General features: G+C 37.6%; 2 protein-coding genes across 4 annotated transcripts in view; one reads left to right on the top strand and one right to left on the bottom strand.

The window, feature by feature from the left end:
* The window catches only part of snrkb (SNF related kinase b), a 35266-nt gene that overhangs the window by 4051 nt on the left and 4681 nt on the right, over nucleotides 1-26534 (top strand). Inside the window, exons 1-5 of one of the 3 annotated variants that reach the window (XM_051692123.1) lie at nucleotides 3325-3629; nucleotides 11098-11769; nucleotides 21788-21929; nucleotides 25569-25781; nucleotides 25870-25986. In XM_051692123.1, coding sequence (XP_051548083.1) covers nucleotides 11181-11769; nucleotides 21788-21929; nucleotides 25569-25781; nucleotides 25870-25986 — 1061 coding nt within the window. In that variant the 5' untranslated portion in view covers nucleotides 3325-3629; nucleotides 11098-11180. Of the gene's footprint in view, nucleotides 1-3324; nucleotides 3630-7365; nucleotides 8595-11097; nucleotides 11770-21787; nucleotides 21930-25568; nucleotides 25782-25869; nucleotides 25987-26534 lie in introns of those variants that run through there. The other 2 variants (XM_051692126.1, XM_051692125.1) reach the window with 2 other exon arrangements.
* Nucleotides 17068-26534, bottom strand: part of LOC127437287 (anoctamin-10-like) — a 31033-nt gene continuing 21566 nt past the window's right edge. The window contains exon 15 of the mRNA XM_051692128.1: nucleotides 17068-17095. Coding sequence (XP_051548088.1) covers nucleotides 17083-17095 — 13 coding nt within the window. The 3' untranslated portion in view covers nucleotides 17068-17082. The remainder of the gene's footprint in view (nucleotides 17096-26534) is intronic.

The raw sequence follows: 26534 nt of genomic DNA, 5'->3' as shown, positions 1-26534 counted from the left end.
AACACAGTCATTGGACAACAAATAATTGGAAAAGAGTGTTATGGATCTTAACCCCATTGAGCTTTTGTGGGATCAGCTAGACTGTAAGGTGTGTGAGAAGTGCCCGACAAGACAGCCACATCTATGGCAAGTGCTACAGGACGTGTGGGGTGAAATGTCACCTGAATATCTGGACAAACTGACAGCTAGAATTCCAAGGATCTGCAAAGCTGTAATTGCTGCACGTGGAGGATTATTTGATGAGAACTCTTTGAAGTAATCTAATAGTAATAGTAGTGTAATAGTAATTTTTCACATTATTATTGTCCTGACTCTACATTGTGATCAGTTGAATGCCACTTTGGTGAATAAAAGTACCAATTTCTTTCCATAAGAGCAAAATCTGTACATTATTCCAAACTTTTGGCCATCAGTGTGTGTGTGTGTGTGTGTGTGTGTGTGTGTGTGTGTTTATATAAGATGTTTTTTAATAAGTCATGGGTCAGGAAAGTTCTCATTTTAGCATATAAGAAAGGATATAGGCTACAGTTTTTATTATTAATAACTCGCATTTAAAAAAGAAAATACAAACGCATTTATTTCTAAAACTGGAGTATGTGGTAAGGGGCCATGATATTCTTCACTATCAACCATCTTGGCCGTTCCAGATTTACTTTCCTATCTTCTATGTGATTTATTTGTAAAAAATAATCTAGTATTTAATAAGTTAAAAAAAAATTAGTAAAAAAAAATAGTATTTAATAATAATAGTATACCTAATCAAAACACATTTGACAGCTATATTATGGAAGCTTTTACCCTTTGCTTTTTCACAAAGTAAACATGCTCTGTTTGTTTTTGTTTTTTTAGAAAAGTGACTTATCCAGTATATAGTATATTCAATATATTTCCAGTAGAGTCAATTTGACACTGGCCAGTATCTCACTGTTGAAAAAAAAAAACAACAAAACACATCCAAATAGTTGGCAGGAGTGTACTGTTCCAGTATGTACACATATCTGAAAATCAAAGCATTTAATTAAATTGTTATAATTTGCAGGCTCTGAGATCCTAAAAAGAAGTCCTAATGTAACATATTTTATACAGGACCTGTAATTAGTGTCAATAAGTTGAAATATGTTTACAATAAGTTCTCATAAGATAAGGAAAAGTCATGAAACATCAATCTGATACTTCAATGTTAAGTAAAGTGAATACAGACAGGCAAAGTGGGACAGTTAATGTAAGTTTTTCCATTTAAAGGTGCACTCAGTAACTTTTGTCTTTGTGTCATCTTGGACTTACACTGACACCTAGTGGCTTGGATGCAGCATCATTTAAAATCAATAGTTTTCAGTTTCAGTTAAAATTACAATTCATGTCTTTTATGAGATAAACTTTTTTAATGAGAAAAAAATTTCTGAGTGCACCTTTTAATATCTCTTTTTCTCTCTATTGTGTAGTGGAGATCTTTAATAGGCTAAGCCATTTGGCATCATATTTTAAAACAGTGCCAATGACAAACTATCAGAAAGTTTTCCACTTAAGCTGTATTCCCCTACTGTTTGAGATGTTAAATGGGTCTTAAAGTGTCTCAGACCCCAAACAGGGTTTAAACGAATAGATCACCCAAAAATGAAAATTCTCTCATTATTTGCTCACCCCATATGTGAATGACTTTCTTTCTTCTGCAGAACACAAACAATGATTTTTAGAACAATATCTCAGCTCTACTGCATAAAACTAATCCATAAGACATCAGTGGTTTAATCCATGTCTTCTGAAGCGATCCAATCGGTTTTGGATGAGAACAGACAAACAAATAATTCCAGACATCAGCAGTCTCCTTGGCGTTCATGATTTCAAGCTCGATTACACTTCCTAGCGCCATCTAGTGCTCTGCGCATGCATCAAGCGTTAGGAAATGTAAACAAACTTGAAATCAGGATCGTGCCTAGAGACTGCAATAGCAAGATGTACAGCGAAAAATAAGTTATATTTTGGTCTGTTCTCACCCAAAACTGATTGGATCGCTTCAGAAGACATGGATTAAACTACTGGAGTCTTATGGATTATTATTATACTGCCTTTTATGTGCTTTTTGGAGCTTCAAAGTTTTGGTCACCATTCACTTGCATTGTATGGACCTATAGAGCTGAGATATTCTACTAAAAACCTTTGTTTGTGTTCAGCAGAAGAAAGAAAGGCGCACACATCTGGGTGTGAGGGTGAGTAAATAATGAGAACATTTTCCTTTTCGAAAGTTTGACTGATAATTTACTTCTTAGGCCATCCAAGATGTATATGACCTTCTTTCTTCATCAGAACAGGATTTAAGATTTTTAGGAAAGTATCCCAGGTTTTTAGCTTCATCCAGTGCAAGTGAATGGTCCAAAAAGCATATTAAGGCAGCATCAAAGTAATCCACACGACTCCAGTGGATTAAGTAATGTCTTCTAAAGTTAATTGATACGTTTGTGTGAAAAACAAATCGCTAATTAAAATGTTTTTAACTTTAAACCGGCACTTCCGGCAGCTCTCTGTAGCTGTTTGAATTGACCCAACTCTCGCGTAGAGTACGTTGCTCTGTGGTCAACAGAACGGAACTTCTGAACTCTTGCGTGAACGCACCAACATGATGACGTCACACGACAGCGACGTGAAGCATTCAGTGTTTAAAGTAGCGATTTTTTTGAAAGTTACAAGTTTTAATTAGTGATTAGTTTTTCACACAAACGTATCGATTCACTTCAGAAGACATTACTTGATCGGCTGGAGTCATGTGGATTACTTTGATGCTGACTAAGTATGCTTTTTGGACCGCCAAAAATTGGTGTCCATTCACTTGCATTGGATGAAGCTAAAAACCTGGGATACTTTCCTAAAAATCTTAAATCCTGTTCTGATGAAGAAAATAGGTCATATACATCTTGGAGTAAATTATCAGAAAATTTTCATTTTTGGGTGAACTATTCCTTTAAGGGAGTTGCAAATGACAATCAATGTGATTCCCTCTGTAAATCTATTTCATTCTTAAATTAAACTATTTTCACAATTTTTCTTTTGCCAGTATCATATATGCTCATGCATTACAAGACCTTGCTGGAATCTTCACATTGCTCAACTTAGACAACTCATCCATCTCATTTGCACATACATTTTGACATTAAAGCGATTTAAACCATCACAATGTGCGGAATGTTATTCTATTTGCTGTTTTTCCATTTACTCCCTTCACCTAATTATAGCGGGGTTGCATAATGGTGTTCATCAGACTTCAGAAACATTTCTCAGCATGGCCTTGCCTAGCCTCAGCGCTCTCTCCCAAGTCCGGGTAAGCTGGAATGCATTGACGTCAGAAGAGGGTGAGCGCTCGAGCGCTAGAGCAGAAGTGAGCGCGCGAGCACTGCGGAGCCACGAGCACATAGGAGGAAAAGAACTGCGACGCGCGCCACTATATGCCTCGTCCTTATCGGACAGCGGGCATTATTTAGATCTAACGAAAACAATAATAGGTTTATTTAGTAACGACTGTTTGATCAATTCGAACAGCATAGATAAATACAGAAAACAAGGGGAGGCAGGGAATGTTTACATCGGATGCTCTTGTACATAGACGCGTAACTCGCTGCGTACTACCACTTTATACGGTAAGTTATTATAGACAACAATTGTATGTTGACATTTTTCCTAATTGTATGGATGTTGGCAGGAACTCAGGAGTGCAGTTGCGGAGCTGAAGTTCATGTTGCTGAAGTGGCCCACTGCTATTGATCTATAGGACCTAAGAATTAGGGTTATATTGCTTTGAGTTTAATGTGTGATCTTTGGGAAACAGCATGCTAGGGTGTAATAGTTTGATGTTATTGCTCTTATTGTTTGTGTTGTGGTTGATGATGATGATTTGATCAAAAATAGCTACTGATTGTTGTATTTGTATCCTGTTACATAGTTGGCCAGTGCTGTAACCAACATGGATATTTAGGGGGACCTCACATTATTTAGATTAGTGATTGACGAATATAGTTTTTTAAATGGTTGATTCATAAATTATTAATATTATGGTCTCTCTAATCCTGCATGTGCTGTTACATCCTTGTCATTGGCAGGTTTTGTTGCTATTTGAGAGTGTGAATGGTGTTTAATAGGTGAGTCTAGGTGAGTTAGAGATGTGGCTGGCGGACAAGCACTGGTCAGAGGCATCAAGCTGGCCTGCATTTTGTTTCTCCTTTCCAATCTCTCCTTCATACACATGTCATCTGTTTTATGTACTGTAGTCCTAGAACTTGGGGCATCTTACGGGGACACAAAAAGCAGACATAAAAAAAGACAAAGAGACAGAGTATAGAACGAGAAAGGGTTTCTTTTTATTGTTTTTGCATTGTTTTGCACTATTTGTTCTTTGCACTATTTTAAGCTGCAAATGCATTGGCAATACGAAAATACTAATATTTGACATGCCAATGAACCACATTAAAACTGAAACGGAAGCTAATAAAAATTTAAAAACGGAGAGAGTGAGTCGTAAGTAATGCATTTAGGTGCCAAGTTGTTATTGTTGAAAGAGAGGTTGTATACCACTTAAAGTGAACACAGATGAAAATGCAAAAAACTAATGCAATGCAAAGGCAAAGCCATAAGAGAGATATGCACTATATTGTCTCTATGAGCTCTATGTTCTGCAGCATTGCTGTGTAGATGCATACTTGAATATATACAGGCCTAGCATGTGCCTAAATTCCTAGACTCAGCACTGTGTGTGTGAGCATGCATGTGTGTGAGCAAATGTGCAAGAACATGGTGGTTTGTGGCAGTTTTACAATGATTTAGTATATCAGATCGAAATGGAGTTTGTGTATGCGTGTGCTAATACACATTAGCTCAATCACAAGGCAGGCCTCAGGGATTCGGGATAAGAGGGGAGCGCAGGTCACCCTGATCATGCTGGAGTGTGTGTGTGTGTGTGTGTGTGTGTGTGTGTGTGTGTACATGTTTATACTACATTGCGGTGACCAAATGTCCCCATAAGGATAGTAAAACCTGAGATCACCTACATTATGGGGACCAGTCATTGGTCCCTACGAGGGAAATGGCTCATTAAACATACTAAACTATGTTTTTTTTTGTTTTTTTAAATGTAAAAATGCAAAAAGGTTTCTGTTAGGTTTAGGGGTAGGGTTAGAGGATAGAAATTATCGTTAGATCTGTATAAAATCTATAAATGCATGGAAGTCTATGGAGAGTCCCCACAATGATATAAAAACAAGTTTGTTTGTGTGTGTGTGTGTGAAATTTTTATTCAAATGTGTTCTGGTGAAGAAATAAAGTCATACACACCTGGGATATCATGAGGGTAAGTAAATAATGAAAGAATTTTCATTTTTGGGTGAACTGTCCCTTTAAATATCGATACGTAGGGCACAGATATGCACAACAAATATAACAGAATGCATGTGTCTTGAGACACATTTTTAAAGGCTAAATTTATTTTTAAGTTGATCTTAAAATGTGCTGCTTCTGCGTGAGACAGTAAAAACAGTGCAGGTTTACGTAAAAAAATTATTTGAAAACAGTGCAAATGAATGCAAAAACGCGTTCGGGTTAACGGCCCCCTCTGTTTTGCTAATATATGAATTTTATTGTGTTATACTGGCAGTTTAAATGTTTTACTGTCTGTGCGACTCAAGTTTGAGCAACCTGCAGTCACCTTGGCCTACATTGTGGTGACTTTTAGCTGGGAAAACAGGTTAATAAACACATTCAATGTCTTAAAGAAATAAAAAAAAATATATAAAAAGTTTTCTGTGAGGGTTATATTTGGGGTGGGGGTTGGTTAGGGGGATAGAAAATATAATTAGTCCAATATAAGTACACCACCAGTCAATGGAATGTCTCAAACATGATAGAAAAACAAATGTGTATGTCTGAGATTGCGAGTGTGTGAACACGTTAATGCACTCCGAACAGTAGGCACACAAGCTCCCACTGCACCATACTGACCTCACCGCCATAAATGTTGCATGATTGGAACATGGGGCAATGAGATCATATCTAAAGGAAACCCCATTCCATTCTTCCCAACTCTTCATCTCTTTTCACATCTCCACTCGTCCATCAGCCCTCCCTTCTCCAAAAAGAGAGGGGAATGACTCATCCTTTCACACTCTCCCCTGGTGCCTCCTGTCACACCGCAAGCCTTCTGACAGCTCTGCGTATGGCTTCTATATCAGTGTACAAAATAAATGAATTGGAGTCTGCTTTCTTGCATCTGACAAAAGACCCCAGCATTTCTCGTTTCGACTGCTGTCATTTCCTAATGCTGCCGTTCAGAAATTGCTGAGCTCGCTAGATTTCCATCTCCTTTTCTTTCTTCGTTCGCAGGAAGATGAGGAAAATGTTCACAGGAAATGCAACGTCTACGTGTGTGTTGTGTTACTGAGAAAGTCGTCTCAAGCTGCAGATGTCTGGGCACTATTGGCAGGAAGCACTGCGTGTGCTCTCCATTCCCCGTAGGAAATAGCTTTGCCGAGGTTTGCGTTCCCTGCCATGCTTTGTAAATGATAGAGGAACATGGGAAGGGTGGGCAGCCCTATCCTTCCTCAGTATGGAGGCCACCCGGTCTTTGTTACGTCCTTTTACTCTGTTTTTCTTTCCTTAACTGGCTCTTTTATTTGTCATCTGTCTCTCTCTCTCTCTTTCAGTCTTACCACTAAACAAATACATCTCACAAAAGCCTGTAAAACATCAGACAGCTTCTTTTCTCAGTGCGTCAATAGCAGTGGGAGTTCGGAAAAAGAATAATGATCTGTCACATTCTAAAAAAAAAACAGAAGAAAGCTTTCAGATCAGTTTTAAATAGAAAGTTTTCTCAGAAATGAAAATGTTGTCATTTACTCACCCTCATGCCATAGCCTAGTGGGCTGTGCTTATGACATGTGGTGCTGATGCATCACAGGTGACCCAACTTCGAGTCCCGGCTCATGAGGTCCTTTCTTGATCCCATTCCCACTCTTCTCCCTCTCATTTCCTGTCACCTCTCTACTTTCCCTATCCCATTAAATCCAAAAGGCCATAAAAATAATCTTTAAAAAAAAAATTGAATGTTCAAGCATGTCCTTTTCAATACAATGAAAGTGAATGGAGACGAAGGCTGTTATGCTCCAAAAATTTGCAAAAAGCACCATAAATGTGGTCCTTACATCTTGTGTGCTATATTACAAGTCCTTTTAAGCCATGCTATAGTTTTCTGTAAGGAACGGACTGAAATTTATGTCATTACACACTGAAAGTTTTCCCTCCGCTGTAGCTTTCAAATCTCATGTTTGTTTGTGTACATTCAAATACTGTATGTGGTGGCAGGAAGCATTGCGGATCATTTTCATGATATTTTTATGTTTATTTATCTTTGTGGTTGTTTTTTTGCTAGGCAGCCTGTTATTAACTATTATTAACTATTTCTTTAAAAAGACAGCAATATCCTTAAAACATGCAGCTTTTCTTAAATATAGTGCACTTTTTTTTTGGTGGGGGGCAGATATGTTATGCATATATTTTATCATAAACAATAACATTGGACTTTTGTGTGTATCCCAGTCGGTACTCACAAAGACTTAATCCATCAGACAAAGGGCAGGCCATAATTAGCACAATTGATTTCAACTGACAAGAAAAGCTCTGCAAGTCTATTTGATGTGTGTTTGTGTGTGAGCACACACATGTCTTACTCTGGCATCATGGCATTGAGGTCCTGTTCAACCTCTATCACTGCTCATTAACAATTCAGCTTCTTCCATCACACCGCACACACACTTATGCACACACTCACACACACTAATAATGATATCCCATTACAGGTATTGATCCATACCATTTGTGCTATGCCCGTCACCCGACTCCTCTGGAGTCCCACACTCTACTCCTCGCAACCCCTTTCTTTCTACTCATCCCTTATTTTTTCCCTCCATCTGAGCATTTTTATCTAGGCCAAATAAGAATTTTATTTGCATTTGTTGTTATAAAAGGACAGTTCACCCAAAAATGAAAATTCTGTAATTATTTACATAATTTGTTTATTCCCAAACCAGTGTGACTTCCTTTCCTCTATGGAACACAAAAGATGTTAGGCAGAATGTTAGCCTCATTTACCATTCACTTGCATTACATTGTGTTTTTCCATGTAATGAAAGTGGATGGTGACAGAGATCTCCTTTTGTGTATTTACAAAGTCACAAAGCAACAAATACATTTTAATCTTTGGGTGAAATGGGGTCTGGGTAGCTCAGTGAGTACTGATGCTGACTACCACCCCTGGAGTTGCAAGTTCAAATCCAGGGTGAGCTGAGTGATTCCAGCCAGGTCTCCTAAGCAACCAAATTGGCCCGGTTGCTAGAGAGTGTAGAGTCACATGGGTTAACCTCTTTATGGTCGCAATTAGTGGTTCTCGCTCTCAATGGGGCGCGTGGTAAGTTGTGCGTGGATCGCGGGGAGTAGCATGAGCCTCCACATGCTGTGAGTCTCTGCCCTGTCATGCACAGGGAGCCACGTGATAAGATGCAAGGATTGACTGTCTCAGAAGTGGAGGCAACTGAGACTTGTCCTCTGCCACCCGGATTGAGGTGAGTAACCGCACCACCATGAGGATCTACTAAGTAGTGGGAATTGGGCATTCCAAATTGAGGAGAAAAGGGGATAAAAATAAATAAATAAATAAATAAATAAAATCTTAGGGTGAACTAACCTTTAAGTCCTTCTTTTGCATGCAAACAAACTGTTTAATATGTTACTTTCCTTAATCAAAAACTTTTGGCATTCAAAGCATCTTACAACATGTTACAAAGTATGTATTTAATGCCAAATGAAGTCATAAATGTCAGTTCCTGTGATTGCAGTATTAAATGTAGGGCTGCACGATATGACAAAAATTGTTATTGTCAATTATTTCCCTTGACATTGCAATCGCGATTATTAATTTCGATTAATAGAATTTACATGAAATTTATGTTACATTAAAATTATTTTTACATACATTTTGAGAGGTCTAATTTTGCTGCACCATTACTGATAGGCTTATGTACTTAATGAACATGTCTGTGATTGGTTACAATGCTCAGTCACTGAAAAAAAAAAATGGTAACACTTCACAATAAGGTTCCATTTGTTAACATTAGTTAGCAACACCAGTTAACATGAACTAACAATGAATAATAATTATTAAGCATTTATTAATCTTGGGTAATGTTAATTTCAACATATACTAATACATTTTTAAAATCAAAAGTTGTATTAGTTGACATTAGTTAATGCACTATGAACTAACATGAACTAACAATGAACAATTTTATTTTCATTAACTAACATTAACAAAGATTAATAAATGCAGACAAAATAAATAGTTAATTATTTATTCATGATACCTAATGCATTTACTAATGTTAACAAATGGTACCTTATTGTAAAGTGTTACCAAAAATGTAAATACAGAATTTTAATTCTACGGGAGTAGAATTTTTCACGATTAGCTAATTGCATCAGCCAGAATGTATCTTGATTATTTTTGTCTTGGCATGCATTGTACCATTATGACATCACTTCTTGTCTACGATTGGCTATTTTGTTATAGACAGCCAGAATCGTGTTCACACATGTGAGAAATGTCCCTCCTTATTAATTATATTATAGATGTGCACTGTGTTACATAACAGGAAGGGTTTTGTTATGAAGTTGTTAGTTACAGTATAAGGAACTCTTGTTGCTAAGTAACTATTTTACCATAAAGTAATTGCTGTGTGATAGTAATAATTGTTTAATCACATGACAATTGGTTAATCAGGTCTTTTTGTAAGATTGTAAGATCAGTGTCTGGCATTCTTGGAGGCGAATATTAACAGTACCTATCCTCTCTTGAATGTACACATAAGATCAGTACATAAACCTGTTAGACGACTTACTCTCAGGTTAGACCCTGTACTCTTTCCCACACACACGCAGACAGCACACACACCCACACTAACCTTCCTCTTCAATAATACCATGCAGGGGCATGGAAAAGTCAAGTATAGTTCATCTGTACAGGTAGCACGGTCTATTTCAACACAAAGAGCACTTTATCCTCTGTAAATAAAGATTCCTAAAAGGGTTTTACAACCTGATGCCATATCAGCAATATCACATTAGCAAGAGAGCTACTGAATATGAGCATAGTTGTGATTCAGGTGTTGACACAAAAAGAAAATGAATGGTGACCAGAACACAGAATGTCCAAAAAGCACATAAAGGTAGCATAAAAGTAATAGAAATTACTCCATTGGTTAAATCCTCTGAAGCAATATGATATGTGTGGTTGAGAAACAGATCCATATTTAAGTCCTTTTTTATTGTACATCACCACCTTTGACCAGCCCCAAACAGTAGGTTGCTGAAAGGAAAAATCACTTCCTCACCAGAATGTGGAAGTGAAAGTGAGCATGTAGATGTTCTTTAAAAAAAAAAAAATTTGGACATAAATATGGATCTGTCTCTCACCAACACCTATCATATTGCTTCCTTGGATTTAACCACTAGAGTCTTATGGATTACTTTTATGCTGTGTTTATGTGCTCAAAAGGTCTGGCCACCATTCACTTGCATTGTGAGGACCAACAGAGCTGAAATTTTCTTCTAAAATGAGATGAGAAAGAAAGTCATACACATCTGGGATGGCATGAGGGAAGTAAATGATGTATATATATATACATATATATATATTTAAAAAAAAACAAGGGACAGGTCAAAACTTATGTTTGTGGTAATCAATATTATGCCACATTATGTTCCTCCTTTAATGTATGAAGTCTCAAACCAATATGCTGCTCTGTAGAATCTGTAATGTAACCTCAAGAACTCCAAAATACCTTAAGCCAACTCAAGAACCTTAAATAGTGAAAGATTGTTCTCGGTTAGCCATTGAAGAACCATTGAAGTGCACCCTCAGCTTAGACTGCATTATTGCAGAATCATAGAGTGCACACACTATTTACAATTTGATAAATGTTCTGTAGACATTAGGTCCAGATCAAAGGTCTGCTGTTTCTTTCTTTATTTTCTCCTCACTGTGTCTTTCCCTCTTTTGTGTTTAAACAGGTGATGTCTCAGTAGAGCCCTGGTTTCCTTCAGCTCCCTCTGGTCACAGAGCCCTGCAACTGTATCCCCCTGCTTGATCCAAAATGGCTACCACCAAAAGCGGCTACGAGGGCAAGATAGCCGGCCTGTATGACCTGGACCGCACACTGGGCAAAGGCCATTTCGCCATGGTCAAACTAGCCCGTCATGTTTTCACAGGCCAGTTAGTTGCAGTCAAAGTCATCGACAAGACCAAGCTTGACGACTTGGCGACTGGCCACCTGCTCCAAGAAGTCCGTTGCATGAAGCTAGTCCAGCACCCCAACGTTGTGCGACTGTACGAGGTTATCGATACACAAACCAAGCTCTACCTTATCTTGGAGCTGGGCGATGGAGGTGACATGTACGATTACATCTTGCGCCATGAAGGTGGTGTGGCCGAAGACACAGCGAAAGTGCACTTTGCACAGATCGTACGAGCCATAGCCTACTGCCATCGTCTGCATGTTGTGCACCGGGATTTGAAGCCGGAGAATGTTGTTTTCTTCAGGCAACAGGGGACGGTGAAACTCACAGATTTTGGGTTCAGTAACCATTTTCAGCCCGGCACCATGTTGATGACCAGCTGTGGCTCGTTAGCGTACTCTGCCCCAGAAATACTTCTAGGCGAAGAGTATGACGCTCCTGCAGTGGGTAAGTGTGGAAACTGTGTTTTTGTTTCTGGTTATATTCTAGTCTGTCTGTATTTCTGGTTGGATTTTTTCTCAGTCTATGTCTGTTCATCTGTCTTTTTATGACAAAGTTTTGCCAGTTGTATTGTGAGATCTATGTTTAGATCCAGTATATTTTGTTACCAGATCTCTCTCTCTCTCTCCATCAGGAAATATCAAATTGTTTGTCAAATTAACTGTTGTCAAATTAATTCTTCTCCCAGCCAAGAGGAAAGAGCAGGCAGCAGGAGACAAACGGTTAAGAAATGAGTTTATTCAGTAACCTTAGTTGCGTATTTGTCAACGCTCTGTCTGACTTTGTCTGACCAGAATGGAAATTTAGTGCTTAACAGGGACTTATGGCCTCGGAAGACCTTAAATGGATACAACCGCTTATCTCTGACTTAGAAAGATGATACAGTACACAACATAAAGTTAAACAGAATTGCAAAACTTTGTAAGAAACCATTTGCAATGAAAAGTTATTTAAAAAACAAATTCTGGGTTCAATACAAGTTAAAGGAATAGTTCACCCAAAAATGAATATTTTATTATCATTTACTCACCCTCATGCCACCCCATATGTTTATGACTTTCTTTCTTCAGCAGAACACAAACAAAGATTTTTAGAAAAATATCTCTGCTCTGTAGGTCCATACAATGCAAGTGAATGGTGATCAGACCGTTGTAGCTCCAAAAATCACATAAAGGAAACATAAAATTAATCTATATGACTCCAGTGTTTAAATCCATATCTTCAGAAGTGATATAATAGGTGTGGGTGAGAAACAGAACAATATTTAAGTCCTTTTTTACTCTAAATCTCCACAGAAGTGAAAGTGAAACTAAACAGGCACCACATGTGACTTTCAGATGTGAAAGTGAATGTGGAGATTTAGAAAAAAGTTATTACCAGTGATGTTTTGAATGTTTTGCTGCCACAGTACATGCAGTACATATTTCAGATGTGTCAGGAAATTCTTTGTCTAAAACTTGCTTGTATGTGCTATAATGTTGTGTCTTTGAGGATGGGAGGATGAATGTTGCTAGCTGTAGGGTTAGGGTTAGTCATGTTTTTCACCCACATTGCTTCTGAAGATATTGATTTAACACGTGGAGTCTTACGGATTACTTTTATGTTTCCTTTATGTGATTTTTGGAGCTACAAAGGTCTGATCACCATTCACTTGCATTATATGGACCTACAGAGCCAAGATATTTTCTGAAAGAAAGTCATACACATCTGGGATGGCATGAGGGTGAATAAATTATGAGAAATTTTTCATTTTTGGGTGATCTATTCATTTAAGCTCAATTGACAGCATTTGTGGCATAATGTTGATTACCACAAAAATAATTTCGACTCATCCCTCCTTTAAAAAAATAAAATAATAATTTTGGGTTACAATGAAGCACTTACATACAATGGAAGTGAATAGGGCCAATCCGTAAACATTAAAATACTCACTGTTTCAAAAGTCAGAATACGTAAACTGTATGCATAACATAATTTTAGTGCAATAAAATCCCTTAATAACCTTTTCTGTGTAAAGTTATAAGTAATCACACTAAAATCACGTTAACATGCATATTGCGTGTTAACATGATTTTAGTGTGATAAAATCGCTAGAACCTTTTCTGTGTAAAGTTGTATGTAATTTTACAACTCTGTTGCCATGATGATGTTTCACTGTAAAAACTACAATCCCGGTAATTTAATAATCAACCAAAAAAAATGACAATTTAAACAACTTTACATCTTAAATAATACAGAAATTTTAACAGAAGAATTAATGCAAGTGCTTTTATAAAATAATAAGCTTTACATTTCTGCCTGTAAACCCTCCAAAAATTCCATAGTAAGTGTCTCACTTAATTTTTCCTTTTTTATAGAAAAAGAGGGACCGGTCGAAATTATTTTTTGTGGCGATCAGCATTTTGCCACAAATGCTGTCGATTGATCTTAACTTGTATCGGACCCATACTATTTCTTTTAAGTTAAAATGAATATATTTTTACAAATTTTTTAAAATTTACATAAAGAAATTAATATGCATATAGATTAGTAAATCCTGTCATCTATTACTCACCCTCATGTTATTTCAAACCTGTATGACTTTCCTTTTCCTGTGGAACACAAAAGGAGATGTTAAGCTAATCAACATGAGGGTGAGTAAATGTTGACAGATGTTTTATTTTTCAGGTGAATCCCTTTAAAAAACTCCTTCAGTATTGATGATAAAAAATATGTCAGTAATGCCACACTGACATGGCCCCCCTTCAATTTCCTGATTCGTAGTTTCTCTGCTTCAGGAAGTATCCGAGTGTGTTGCTTTATTCATTCAGTCAATGAGACTTATATATTCTGTCTTGTCGGACTGTAATTTGTATGCAGTGCAGTCTAACTAATTCACGCAGGGATTAAATACCAGCTGCCCGCAATCCTAAACGTCAAACTCTATGTTTGTGTCACAAGAGCTGTGGGCCACTTTGCTCTTCTCTCTCAGTTCATCTGTTCATCCTCCACTCTCCTCTGTCCACGTGCCTCTTCTGGCTTTTAATCCCTACCATTTGCCGAGCGGAAATCTTCTGAATGAATGAACTGCACATCTTGTGCTCTGGCAGAGGTCAAGCATGGAGATTTTTGTATCTGGTCAGATCTAAACATGACTCAAATCCTGCTGCATTCAGCACATCTGATCGACATTTGCATGAGAGCCCAACCACCCAATGGGAAGACTTAATTGTGATGACTGATATTGCAATCAATATCTGGCTAATAATTGACCAGCATTTGTGAATGATATGTTATGAGTGAATGATTCATCAATGTACGTTATTCCAAAATAAAATAAAAAATCATAATCATTCATCAAAATGTAACTGCTTTCTTCATTCAGAAATATATTGCATTACAGAAGTAAAATGGGTTGCAAACTTCTTTTCATGATGACTAAAACAGATTGTGTATATATTCACTTCAGCATTGGCTATTGAGAAACCCATATTGGTGCCCACTTATTACCAGTAATGTTTAGAATGTTTTGCTGCCACAGTACATGCAGTACATATTTCAGATGTGTCAGGAAATTCTTTGTCTAAGACTTGCTTGTGTGTGCTATAATGTTGTGTCTTTGAGGATGGGAGGATGAATGTTTCTAGCTGTAGGGTTAGGGTTAGTCATGTTGCTTCTATCCATAATCCTTTCTGTTGTTCAGACCCAGCCACCTTATTAAGCTCAGGAGACTCAATGTATGACAAAGAGAGAGAGAAGGAGAGGGGGAGAAGAGAAAAGAATGCGGATTAAGGTGTCGTTCACACAGAACAGATTGAATTGATGTAGCAAACAGGATGCAGAAATGTGATTTGATTATAATTTGTAATTTGATTTTAAAGAAGTAGAAGTGAAACAGAATTAAATTCAAAGAAATTCATATATAAATGCTTTACATGTAGTTTTTAGTAACACATTTAATTTTTCAGTATGAATTACATAAAAATGTTTCTATACTGTATATATATTTCATTATATTTCATAAAGTTTTATGGACTGTGGCTTTAATTTACCCCAAACTCTTCAAAATGGAGACAAACACCAATATACTGTATATGAATAGATTCAAATTTGAACATCGATATTTATTTTAAGTTTTGCAGTGCTGTATGGCAAGATTAAATGTGTTTTGATGTGTTAATTATTTTGACAGAATCTTAGAAAACTCAGCGTTCATGGTGTGAGATGCGCTGTAGCGCCCAAACACGTCTGTATAGCATGTTTATGTGCACCGACAATAAAAAAAAAATTGCATATCCGGAACGCAATTCAATGTCGGGTAGAGCAAGACAGATCCAGTAAGAGAGACAATGGGGCAGGCAGAGACTTTAGAGGACACTTGAGCTTAACGTTGTGACAGACAGGAAGATGAAGACTAATAGAAATGACACTGCGCATGGACTACATCTGTCTCTCTCTCTTGTCCCAGTTCAGTATATGGATGGCTAAAGCACAGATGTGTGTACCCTTCTGCTCGCCTGCTCTGCTGTTATTTATATTACATTTGTCTGATATGTTCTACTCAGAGCGGCATGTGACGGTGGGACAGTAATTCTCACCGAGGCTGCATGTGTCTGGATTAGAACCACACAAAGTGAGTCAGCCTCCTCAGAGCATGCAAAGGAGGATGTTGGCGCACACGTATAAAAAAACACACAGGTTTTTTGCCGCATGGACGCTAGAGGTATGCGAACCCAAGGGTTTGTTTCACCTCTCTCGGAGTGAAATCTACCCTTTCGTTAGAAGTTCATTAGAAATGGTCATGCGTTGTGGATAATTAACTTACTGGGTCAGTCAGAATTGACAGTAAACAGAACTTTAAAAGCAGGACTGTTGCCGAAGAAGTTGACAGTGGTTAGCTCTGGTGCTCATGTTGACGATGTGAGTTCGAATCTGGCTCAGAACATTTCCTGATCACATTCCCCCTTCTCCTAATCTCATTGTGCCGTTGTGTCGGAATTACTGTAAATACAAGATGAGTTCTCTGAGATTCTACTCTGAGCTGGTATCGCGTCCTCTGACTTCGGAAATTTTGTAATGCTGCCTATTTCATTTTAGATAAAGATTGTGAGTTGATGCCAGACTTTACATACAAAGTCACATTTCCTCAGTATATGCAGGGACCCCCTTTTCAATATTTGTCAAAAACAATTTACCGACTCCCTCATTGCTCCCCTTCCCAGCCTCTTAAATGTTTGTATCCGCCGGGATTCTAAAACCTTTTAGGGTTAAAATTCTAAAAATTCTAAGATTCCTAAATTTGTAAGATTTTATGATTCTAAAGATTTTATTATTCTAAAGATTCTATGATTCTAAAGATACTAAGACAGTTGCATTTTATTATTTACAGTGAGCATTGTTTTTCCCCATAATTTCCTTTCCTCTCTCTACTATTGTATCAATAAATAAGAAGGGGAAAAAAGCAGGAAAACGTTTTTTTCCCTTTCTCTTTAAGCATCACTTTAATCTTTATATTTTCACAGCCTAGCACAAAAATACAGACATCTAATTCAGATCGGCTTTGTGTATTTAGGTTATGTTACATGTGATTGTACAGCGGTTTGTACAGAGGTCTGTTTATTTAATCTAATCTTGTGAATATGTGGCAGTGACCGTCTGCTTGCCCTGTGGCACGCTGCCCATTGCTAGTAGTTTTAATCAGCTTCTGAAGTTTGCTGGGCACGGGCTGGCATCTGTAACCTCATCTGGACAGTATTCCTGTCTGCCAGTTCTGGGTCAAACTTATGCCATTAACCTGAGGAGATAGAGGGAGGGAGGTGAAAGAGTAGAATGTGTTTCCATTCTTAAAGAAGGTTTCAGCTGCAGAGAAGCTGATATCTTCAGTTTGAATGTTTGAATGTCAGTCTTAATATGTCTGTGTGTGTTTGTTTGTTAGCATGCATGAGCCTGAAGCCTGACCTTGTGTGTTGTGTGCATGGCTGAATATTCATTAGCTCTGTGTGAGGTTTTATTCATAGCCAGTAATCAGCTGCTCGGCGCTTATCCACTCACAAGTGTTCAGTCACACAGTGCCAGCTCACATGTGCACACACGCACACACACATGCACTTGCAGACACACATTTAAGTAAGCGGCTCTCTAAATGACACACAACCGTGTGATCACACACTGTTTGGTTAATGGTTGCTGTGGGTAAAATATGGACAGTGTGTGTTTTGCAGAAATTCCAGCAATGACTGTAAAAAAAAAAAAAAAGGAACTTTTATAAAACATTTAAAGCTATTTTAAAGCAAAAATGAACAAATTATGTATTCTTTTTAAAGATTTTGTAAAAGCTTCATGACATTTGAGCTGTGTGTGAAGGTTGTAGACAGTGCTGATCAGAGATGTTTTGAGACAGATAATTATTCAAAAATTCTAAAAATTTTAAGATTCAAAAATGGCTAGGCTTCTCAAGATTCCAAGTTTCTAATGATTAAGATTCTGAAGTATGGAAGATATTGAAGATTATAATATTTTAAAGATTCTACAATTATCAAGATTGTACAATTTTAAAGAAAACATTCCAAAGATTCTAATGATTATAAAATTCCAAAGATTCTATTTTCTAAATACTCCAGAGATTCGAAACAATCAAAAGACACTAAAGACTAGACATTCCGAAGACTCACAGATTCTAAAGATTTGTAAACATTCTAAAATCCTAAAGGTTCTAAAGACACTAAAGAGTCAAAGATTTCTAAGATTCTAAAGATTCATATTTTTAAGAATCTTAAGATTCTGGAGGTTCTAAATGGAACCCGACGCACTCTCTGTCATGCACCATTGTCACATTGTGTGTACATTTTGATTTGAAAGATTCCAAGATTCTAAAGATTCCAAAGATTCGGAAGATTGTAAGATATTAAAGATTATAATCTTCTAAAGTTCTATGATTCTAATGATTATAACATTTTAAAGATTATAACATTGCAAAGATTCTCAAGTATCTAAAGACACTTAAGATTACAAAGATTCAAGGATTACACAGATTGTAAAAATAATAAAGATTTCAAAATATTTGAAGATTCTAAGAATTTGAATTTGTTTATAAGATTTTTTTAAAATTCTAACATTCTAAAGATTCTAAAAACACTGAAGAGTCTAAGATTCTAAAGATACTAAAAATTAAAATGTGTAAGAATCTAAAGAATTTGAGTTTTTAATGATTTTAAAACATGACCTGGGGACATTCTCTTTCACTATTGTCACACTATGTAACCTCAACATTGACCCACACTCATAACCATACACCGCTCTTTGTTAGCCTCCATTGTGTGATCTATTTTGTGTAAACTTGTCACATGGCACTCATACAAAGACCCCATCCACCACTGTGCTTGAGTCAGCGCTCACGCTGGCCTCTTTAGTCTTCAGCATTATAAGTGAGCAGTCACACTGATCCTGCATCAGCATAATGAGCCACAGAGAGAATGATTATGAAGTCCAGATCCAGGGAAACTCCTCTGGAAGAGTGAGCGGATATCTACAGTACTTTATAGACAAACACCATCTGTTGGGATAATTTTAAAAACCAAGAGGGAGGGAGAGCGCAAGAGATCATTTCAAGAAATGCATGATTGAGACATCAATGGTAAAAAAATAAATAAAAATACTTTTGGATGGATGGGAAAAGAAACCAAGCTGGAACAAGAACATGACAAGAATAAACTCATGATACATTTTGCCACCTCCACAAACATGTATATGTAGATTGTGGCAGATGTTTTCATACCAAAGTGTCTTAAAAAAAATGCAGAGGTTATGTTTGTGACAGTTAGGAGCTGTTAAGATGGATAACAGATAGATGGAACGCAACACAATGCAGGGATCACATTTTTCAAAATTCGACTACCTTTAAATCGGAATCTTTTGTTTGTTTGTTTTTTGGATTTTCTCCCCAATTTGGCATGCCCAATTCCCAATGCGCTCTAAGTCCTCATGGTGGTGTAGTGACTCGCCTCAATCTGGGTGGCGGAGGACGAATCTCAGTTGCCTCCACATCTGAGACCATCAATCTGCGCATCTTATCACGTGGCTTGTTGAGCGTGTTACCGTGGAAACCTAGCACGTGTGGAAGCGTGTCACGCTATTTTCCGCAGCATCCACGCACAACTCACCACGCGCCCCACCGAGAGCGAGAACCACATTATAGCGACCACGAGGAGGTTAACACAACTTGACTCTACCCACCCTAGCAACCAGGCCAATTGGTTGCTTGGGAAGCCTGACTGGCCCCTTTAAATCAGAATCTTATAAACGCAGTGCTCATAGCAAAAGACTATGAAAAAGCTGCAATAGCCAAAGATGTCCATCTGGGACATGTACATAGACAAACACTATAAAAATAAGCCCTATAGAATACCTTTAGCATTTAGCTAAGGAAACAAGTTGAATGTTTGAAACTTTTAAGTGCCAATCACAGAGTTCTGTCTTGGAATTCTGAAATTGTGTTTTTCATGGAAAAGTCATAGAAATTAAAATATTGTCAACATTTTGTAGTGAATAAACATCGTACATAGATCAGTTGAAAAATATTTCATTGACTAGCTAGACTTTGCTCTTGTGTGGAGTAAAATTTGCAAGCCATAGTGATGTTCAATTTGTGACCAGTCATCACTGACCTTTCGCCCAGAAAGATCATGAAAAATCATGGAAATGTATTTGTCCAAAAGTGTGGGAGTCCTGTAATTAGAACATTAATGTACAAGGGCACATTAGTAATGGTTCATGGATCACCTCTTGAATGGGTTACCAGCCCAGCATTTGTATTTGTGCAAATCTTTTTATTATATCCAGCTTCACCCTAGTGATGCTTCATTTGTAAATGAAATAGTGTAATGAGTTAGACTCCTGGGCGTACTGAAAAGTACAATTGTATCAGTGGCTTGTGCCGTTCAATAGATGTTACATAACTTGCTGCACGATATTTAGCACACGTGAGTTTGTCTATCTGTCTGTCTCTGTGTTCTCACAAGGAACAGAGAGTACAGAGAGCAGAAGAGGGACTTATTGTTAGTGTTGGGACAATGCTGTCTCTCAAAGGACTGTCTCACACACTGTTCTTCTGCTCTGGTTCACAGAGTATTTGCTCTTTCACACAGAATTCGTCCGCATACACACATTGAGATTATGTCAGATCTCAACCTGTTGCTTACACATAAAGCTGTAGAGGCTTGCGCAGGCATTAAAGCTGAATTGTGTAATTTGTGTTAAAATACTTTCTCCATTCCCAGTTTAATATGCAGAGGCAATTATAAATAAGCAATTTTTTTGATGATTTACCTGAAATATGTAAATACTGTGGCTTTGTGGCACTATCAATACATTGCTCTCTTTGTTTGAGCATCCTTACCAGACCGACACAACAACATTGGCTCAATCAATGGCAAGACTATCAGTTTGTATAGCCAGTTGCAGATGGGGATGTCTAGAAGACCTGTTTAAAAAATGTATTAGTTTTGCAATTCTGTTTGGTGACGCTACTAGCACAGACTTCACCTTTAAGTTAAAACTTAAATAAGGGCAGTAAATGAGACTATGTGACCCTGTCTAACCCGGATACTGCCAAATATTATGACCGACCCTGACTCAAACCTTTTCATATTATTTTTATAATAATAGTTATGTATTTTTCAGTATTTACAAACCCAAACCTTGCACAAACGTGAAATCACACACACACAAAAAACTGACCTAAACCCAGTTTTGACTCAGATACTCAGTAGGTTATCCAAGAGCTAGTGGGTTGTGGGTTAAAATCCCAATGGTATGATGTAGAAATATCAGGGGATCTAATGTTCCCGTTTATCCTGACCACAGATGGAGTTGTGTACCCTCCAAAAAAGAATCCAAAAATAGCCTACATCAGGCATATTTAACTGCCAACCAGGTTCCCACACTAGACCAAATGTATGAGAAAATTCTCAGCAATATTTCCTATTTTAAAGAAATCCTGATAAATAAAGCAGGGTTGAGACCTCTCACCCATACAGTATGTGTACGGATTGTTTTTCACACACTCATTACACTGAACTGTGAAAAGAGGAAGCCCGTATTCTTGGAAAGTTGCTGTGGAAAAGTACGTCACCAAAATAAACACGCTCATTGTGGGACCTACACGCCCCCACTCTCACTTTCTCTTTTTTTTACTCATGACCCGTTCACTGTGTTCTGGGTTCGTGATGTTCTGAAGGATGCTTGCAAATAGCTAATTGACCCAGAGTTGGATGGGGAAACATTTTCAAAAATATTTCGATGAGAAGCATCTGTATCCTATCTATCTATCTATCTATCTATCTGTCTGTCTGTCTGTCTGTCTAGCTGTCTGTCTGTCTGTCTGGCTAGCAAGCTAGCTGTCTGTCTGTGTCTGTCTGTCTGTCTGTCTCATACTGTACACCGTATATGTACATATATAAGCCTAATTATTAATGCTTCTGTGTTTCAGATATCTGGTCACTGGGTGTGATCCTCTATATGCTGGTATGTGGACACCCACCCTTTCAAGAGGCCAATGACAGTGAGACCCTCATCATGATCATGGACTGTCGTTACACTGTACCCAGCCATGTCTCTCCAGAATGCAAAGAGTATGTATATCATCTGTGTTTTGATTCTCCTCAGGCGCACATTAACTTGTGTATAGGAATATTTAATTTAATGAGTCCTGGATTTATTTCATAAGGTTGGAACTTATTGTGTGTTTGTATTAAAGGGGTCGTGACATGAGGAATACAATTTTCCTTGATCTTTTGACATATAAGAGGTCATTGAACTATAAAAACTTACTGTAAGTTTCAGAGCTCAAAACTCCCTCCTCACTGCAAAATGAGCATTTGTTGAAACCAAGCTGCCTAAACAACTCGTTCTCTACTTCCTCCACATTGTGATGTCATACTGTGGTAGACATTTCCATCCGACTGCCTCCACAACAGCACATCAATGCCTACTTTACCTTATCACTTCCGTAGCCCCGCCAAGTAGAGGTGAGCAGTGAGATGGCAAGAAGAGTGCAGGTCATTCAAGAACAGAGAGCCAATCATAAAAGTGGCCGTTTACTGTCAAGACTTATTAAGGGATAATTCACCCAATAATGATTTAGTGCCTGACTGATATATCGGTCGGCCGACATTGGAGCTGTGTGTCAGTAAGTTGCTAACTAGTTTGTGAAATACATACTGGAAAGTTAATAAACAATGACCCCATCATTTTCCCTTTTCAATATTACTAATATAACCTTAACCCTGTCCCTGACAGCCATGTCTGTTTGCTGTTAGCCAGCTATAGTTTGTCAGTGCAGTCAGTAATGCAGCAGATTGAAAGGTAAACATCAGAGCATCTTTTTGCAGCTCAGCAGACAACGATGCGGTGGTGGATTGTGTCTGCTGAGTGTTGATTTCATGCTATGCTGTTGTTTCATGCATTTTTGACCTAATATTGACCTTAAGACATGCCAGTCTATTGCATACTGTGGCAACTCAAAAACCAACACAAAGGCAATGTTAAGCTTCATTTAACGAACCAAATAGCTTTCAACTGTGTTGGTTATAATGGCAAGTGATTTTCTAGTACCAAATTAGCAATATAGCATGATTACTTAGCATGATTACAAGGATAAGGTGTTGGAGTGATGGCTGCTGGAAATGGGGCCTGTCTAGATTTGATCAAAAATGACTTGGATATATATACTGTATATAGTGTGTATGGAATATGATATTAAAACCTAAAAAATTTTTATTTGTCAGCTACTCTTAGACTAACATTTTGTAACAAGTATTATCGCTCCAGGAGCGTGTTTTTATTGGTCAACATATGTCATGTATTAAGATTTTCTTCTTTCAATGCTGGCACTGTTGAGTTTACTATTTCTTGTGACCAATATTACCAAACCGCAAGAACATGATGCTGACAATACCCTGTTCCACAAAGATTTTCCATGCTGACTGATCACACACCACCATGTTCGCAAGAATTCTACTCTTGTCAGGCTTACTTAACACGCTTGAGTAAATAAACTGTGCTTTTAAGATTGTACAGTTGACAATGGCATGCCATCAGAACATAGTGTTTCTGTGGTTTATTTTCTAAGAACTGCCAGGATGGAGTCTCTCAAATGCCTCTCAAAACCACTCCCTCGGTTTGTACCACTTTCTTGCCAAACTTCATACATATGTGTGTAGACAGAAACCCATCTGAACATAATGTACTCTTTCTATTTACACCTGCTTGTGCCAGCCAATCACAGGGTGTGGCTCTCTGAGTGAAAGCTAAGGAAGCCAATCAGGCGTTTTGTTGAGCAAAGGTTATCAGAGGTCAGTTTTATGAGCAAGTCATGACACAAATGCTAGAATTGACATCCTCATGCCAGGTGGTTTGACAGATATTGTGGGTAACAGGTCAAAACACCTCCCTCATTTGATTCATTCCACCTGGATTTTGTCTGTAAGTGCTTGACTTCTCCTAACGTTAGGTATTGTTCCATGTTTGAATTATGGTATTTAACATTTATTACCCTCTTACTGTACCTGACCTCAAGGCCATTTTAATTGCTTGAAAAATATACTTACAGTAGCATTGAAGTATCATAACTGAATATTAACAAAATATTCTCTTGGACCCCAAACATAAAACAGTAAAGTCAATCTCAACAGAACATGAGGGTCAGGTGTGTTTTCTGTAGAGTACTATAGTGACCAGATTTTATACAAGGCTGGCTTTTGTCAGAGTGAAGTTATGTTTAAGAGGGTTTACACCAGGCTAATTGTAGTCAGAACATCATGGTTGAGTTTAGGTCTGAATCGGTCAATTGTGCAAGTGTACGAGTGTGTATCTTTGTGTACAAGTGTGTATTAGACATCTGTGCTTGGCCGCACAGCCAAAAATAGTGACTGGATCACATGATCACCACCACAATCAAAAGGCTCTATTTAATGGGAAGAGTTTTCTCTGTGGAGTAGAACGCTTGTGTCTTCAGGCAGACTTTTCATCTGTAGTACTTTATGGCTATTTAAGGTCTTGAGGTTAAACAAACTGAGAAACTTCACTGATGTTCCAGGGCAATGAAGCATATGGGATTATACACACACATACACACAAGGGTTGGGCCAAAATATGAATTTAAGAATTGGCTTCCTTTCAGTTCATGAGTTGTAATTTGAATAGAATTGCCCACATCCTATCGGATGTTAAATTGGAATAACGGGAAGAAGAATTTACTGAATTGCAATTTAAAGAAATTCATCGTAGTCACACTTAAAAGAAAATTATGCAACATAAAATTATGCATATTTATTCCCTGACATGTGGTCAATTAATTTGATGTATTTCATCACCAATTTCAATCACATTGTTTACAAATAACTTTAGAAATGCTAGGAATTTAAGTGTTTTTCCACTATGGTCCATAAAATTAGTTAATTTATTAAATATAATACATTTAAAATGATTACTACTGTAATCTATTATTTATGGTAAAACCTCATATGTTTTCCCTGATAACATGTTTATGAGTAATTCAAACTGAAAAATTAAATGTATTATTTAAAACTACACTTCCAGCCTTTGGATTTCATTCCATTTTATTTCTGCTTCCTTCAGTTCAAATTTGAATTACAATTCTGCATTCTGTTTTCTACCTCAATTCAATTTAAATTCAAATTCAGGAACTGGATTTGAATTTTACAAATTTTCTCAGTTCAATTCTGAATGGCGCACAACCCTGATACACACACACAAACTGTCAAAGACGTAAAAACACACTCAGAAAGAGGAAATATCTCCCTCTGCTGGCAATCCACATGAAATGCCACTAAAGCATGTGCTAGTGCCGCAGTGATATAAAACACTTGAGTAAACAAGCTAGATGCAGTGCTTTCACACATATGCACACAAGCTTGGATAGTAAGAGTTCCGACCAATTCCATATTTTTTCCGTTTGCCTCATTGAAGCACTTCTTTGCAGGTGCTCATGAATATTAATCAGCAGAAAGATGAGCACTTCCTCTTCACTCTGTCTCCTCTGATGGCAACATGCGCCTATGCAATAATTGGCTGTCAGACAGGCAGAGAATATTTATTAGACTGCTCGAAAAACAGGAATGTATGAAAATTGCAAGTAGAGTGAGACAGAGATGAAGTGAGGTGGAAAGCAAGAGTGATGAAGGGTGATAAAATCAAGCCTATTTGAGAAGATGGCATTTTATCTTCCCTTTCCTTTTTCTGTCTATCAGTTTGATTTCCCGTATGCTACAAAGGGACCCTGCTAAGCGGGCATCTCTCACTGAGATAGAGGGCCACACTTGGCTGCAGGGTGTTGACCCATCGCCCGCCGGGTGCACAGCTGCCCCGCTCACCTCTCACCGCAGTTTGTTGCCTGAGGAGCACGAGTTCATACTGCAGGCCATGGCCAGTGGCAACATTGCTGATCGAGATGTCATCCAGGAGTGAGTGCCTCTTTATACAGAATACTTTGGTCTCTCCTTAGTTGCTTTTTTTCAAATTAACACAAACACATTTTTGTCTTTGTTTTAGAGCACTGGAGGCAGACAGATATAACCACATCACAGCCACTTACTACTTGCTGGGGGAGCGACTCCTCCGAGAAAAACAGGAACAGACCAGTATCACTCCTGAACAAAGACATGCACAGTAAGTTCTTGTGATGTATATAGATGTTTTTTTTTTTACCAGACCAGAATTAATTACTAGTTTATACTAGTTTTGTGCTGGTCTAGCTGATGAACCAACTGTTTAACCATGTTGGAGGCCAGTATCCCATACTGGAAAGCAGTATCAAGAACACAACATACTGTATGCTACAAGATATGTTGGTCTTTTCAGCAGGGACTTTCTCATTTTTAATGTGCCATCTATTTTATTTCTATTTTTCATCTGATAATTTTGTATCTTCTTGTTCATCCAGAAAATTATGTCTCTAACAAGTCAAAATTGCTCTTAAGGAAAGTAATGTCTGTAGCCTGAGCTGTAATGTCTAATGTTTTAAATGTCTTCAAGTTCCCATTGAGCAGTTTCATTGAAAAACATTATTGAAAATCATGCCTTAAAATAGTTTCTATTAATATCAAGCTATGTGCAATACATGTCATTTATTGAGCAATCTGAGTACATTGGTTGGTAGGCAATGTTTAAAACTAAAGAATATTGATTGAACTGTAAGATTGCAAGGAGTGGCTTAG

This window comes from Myxocyprinus asiaticus, chromosome 48, assembly GCF_019703515.2.
Source record: "Myxocyprinus asiaticus isolate MX2 ecotype Aquarium Trade chromosome 48, UBuf_Myxa_2, whole genome shotgun sequence".
NCBI classification, from domain to species: Eukaryota; Metazoa; Chordata; class Actinopteri; order Cypriniformes; family Catostomidae; genus Myxocyprinus; species Myxocyprinus asiaticus.
This window is presented reverse-complemented; position numbering and strand designations above follow the sequence as displayed.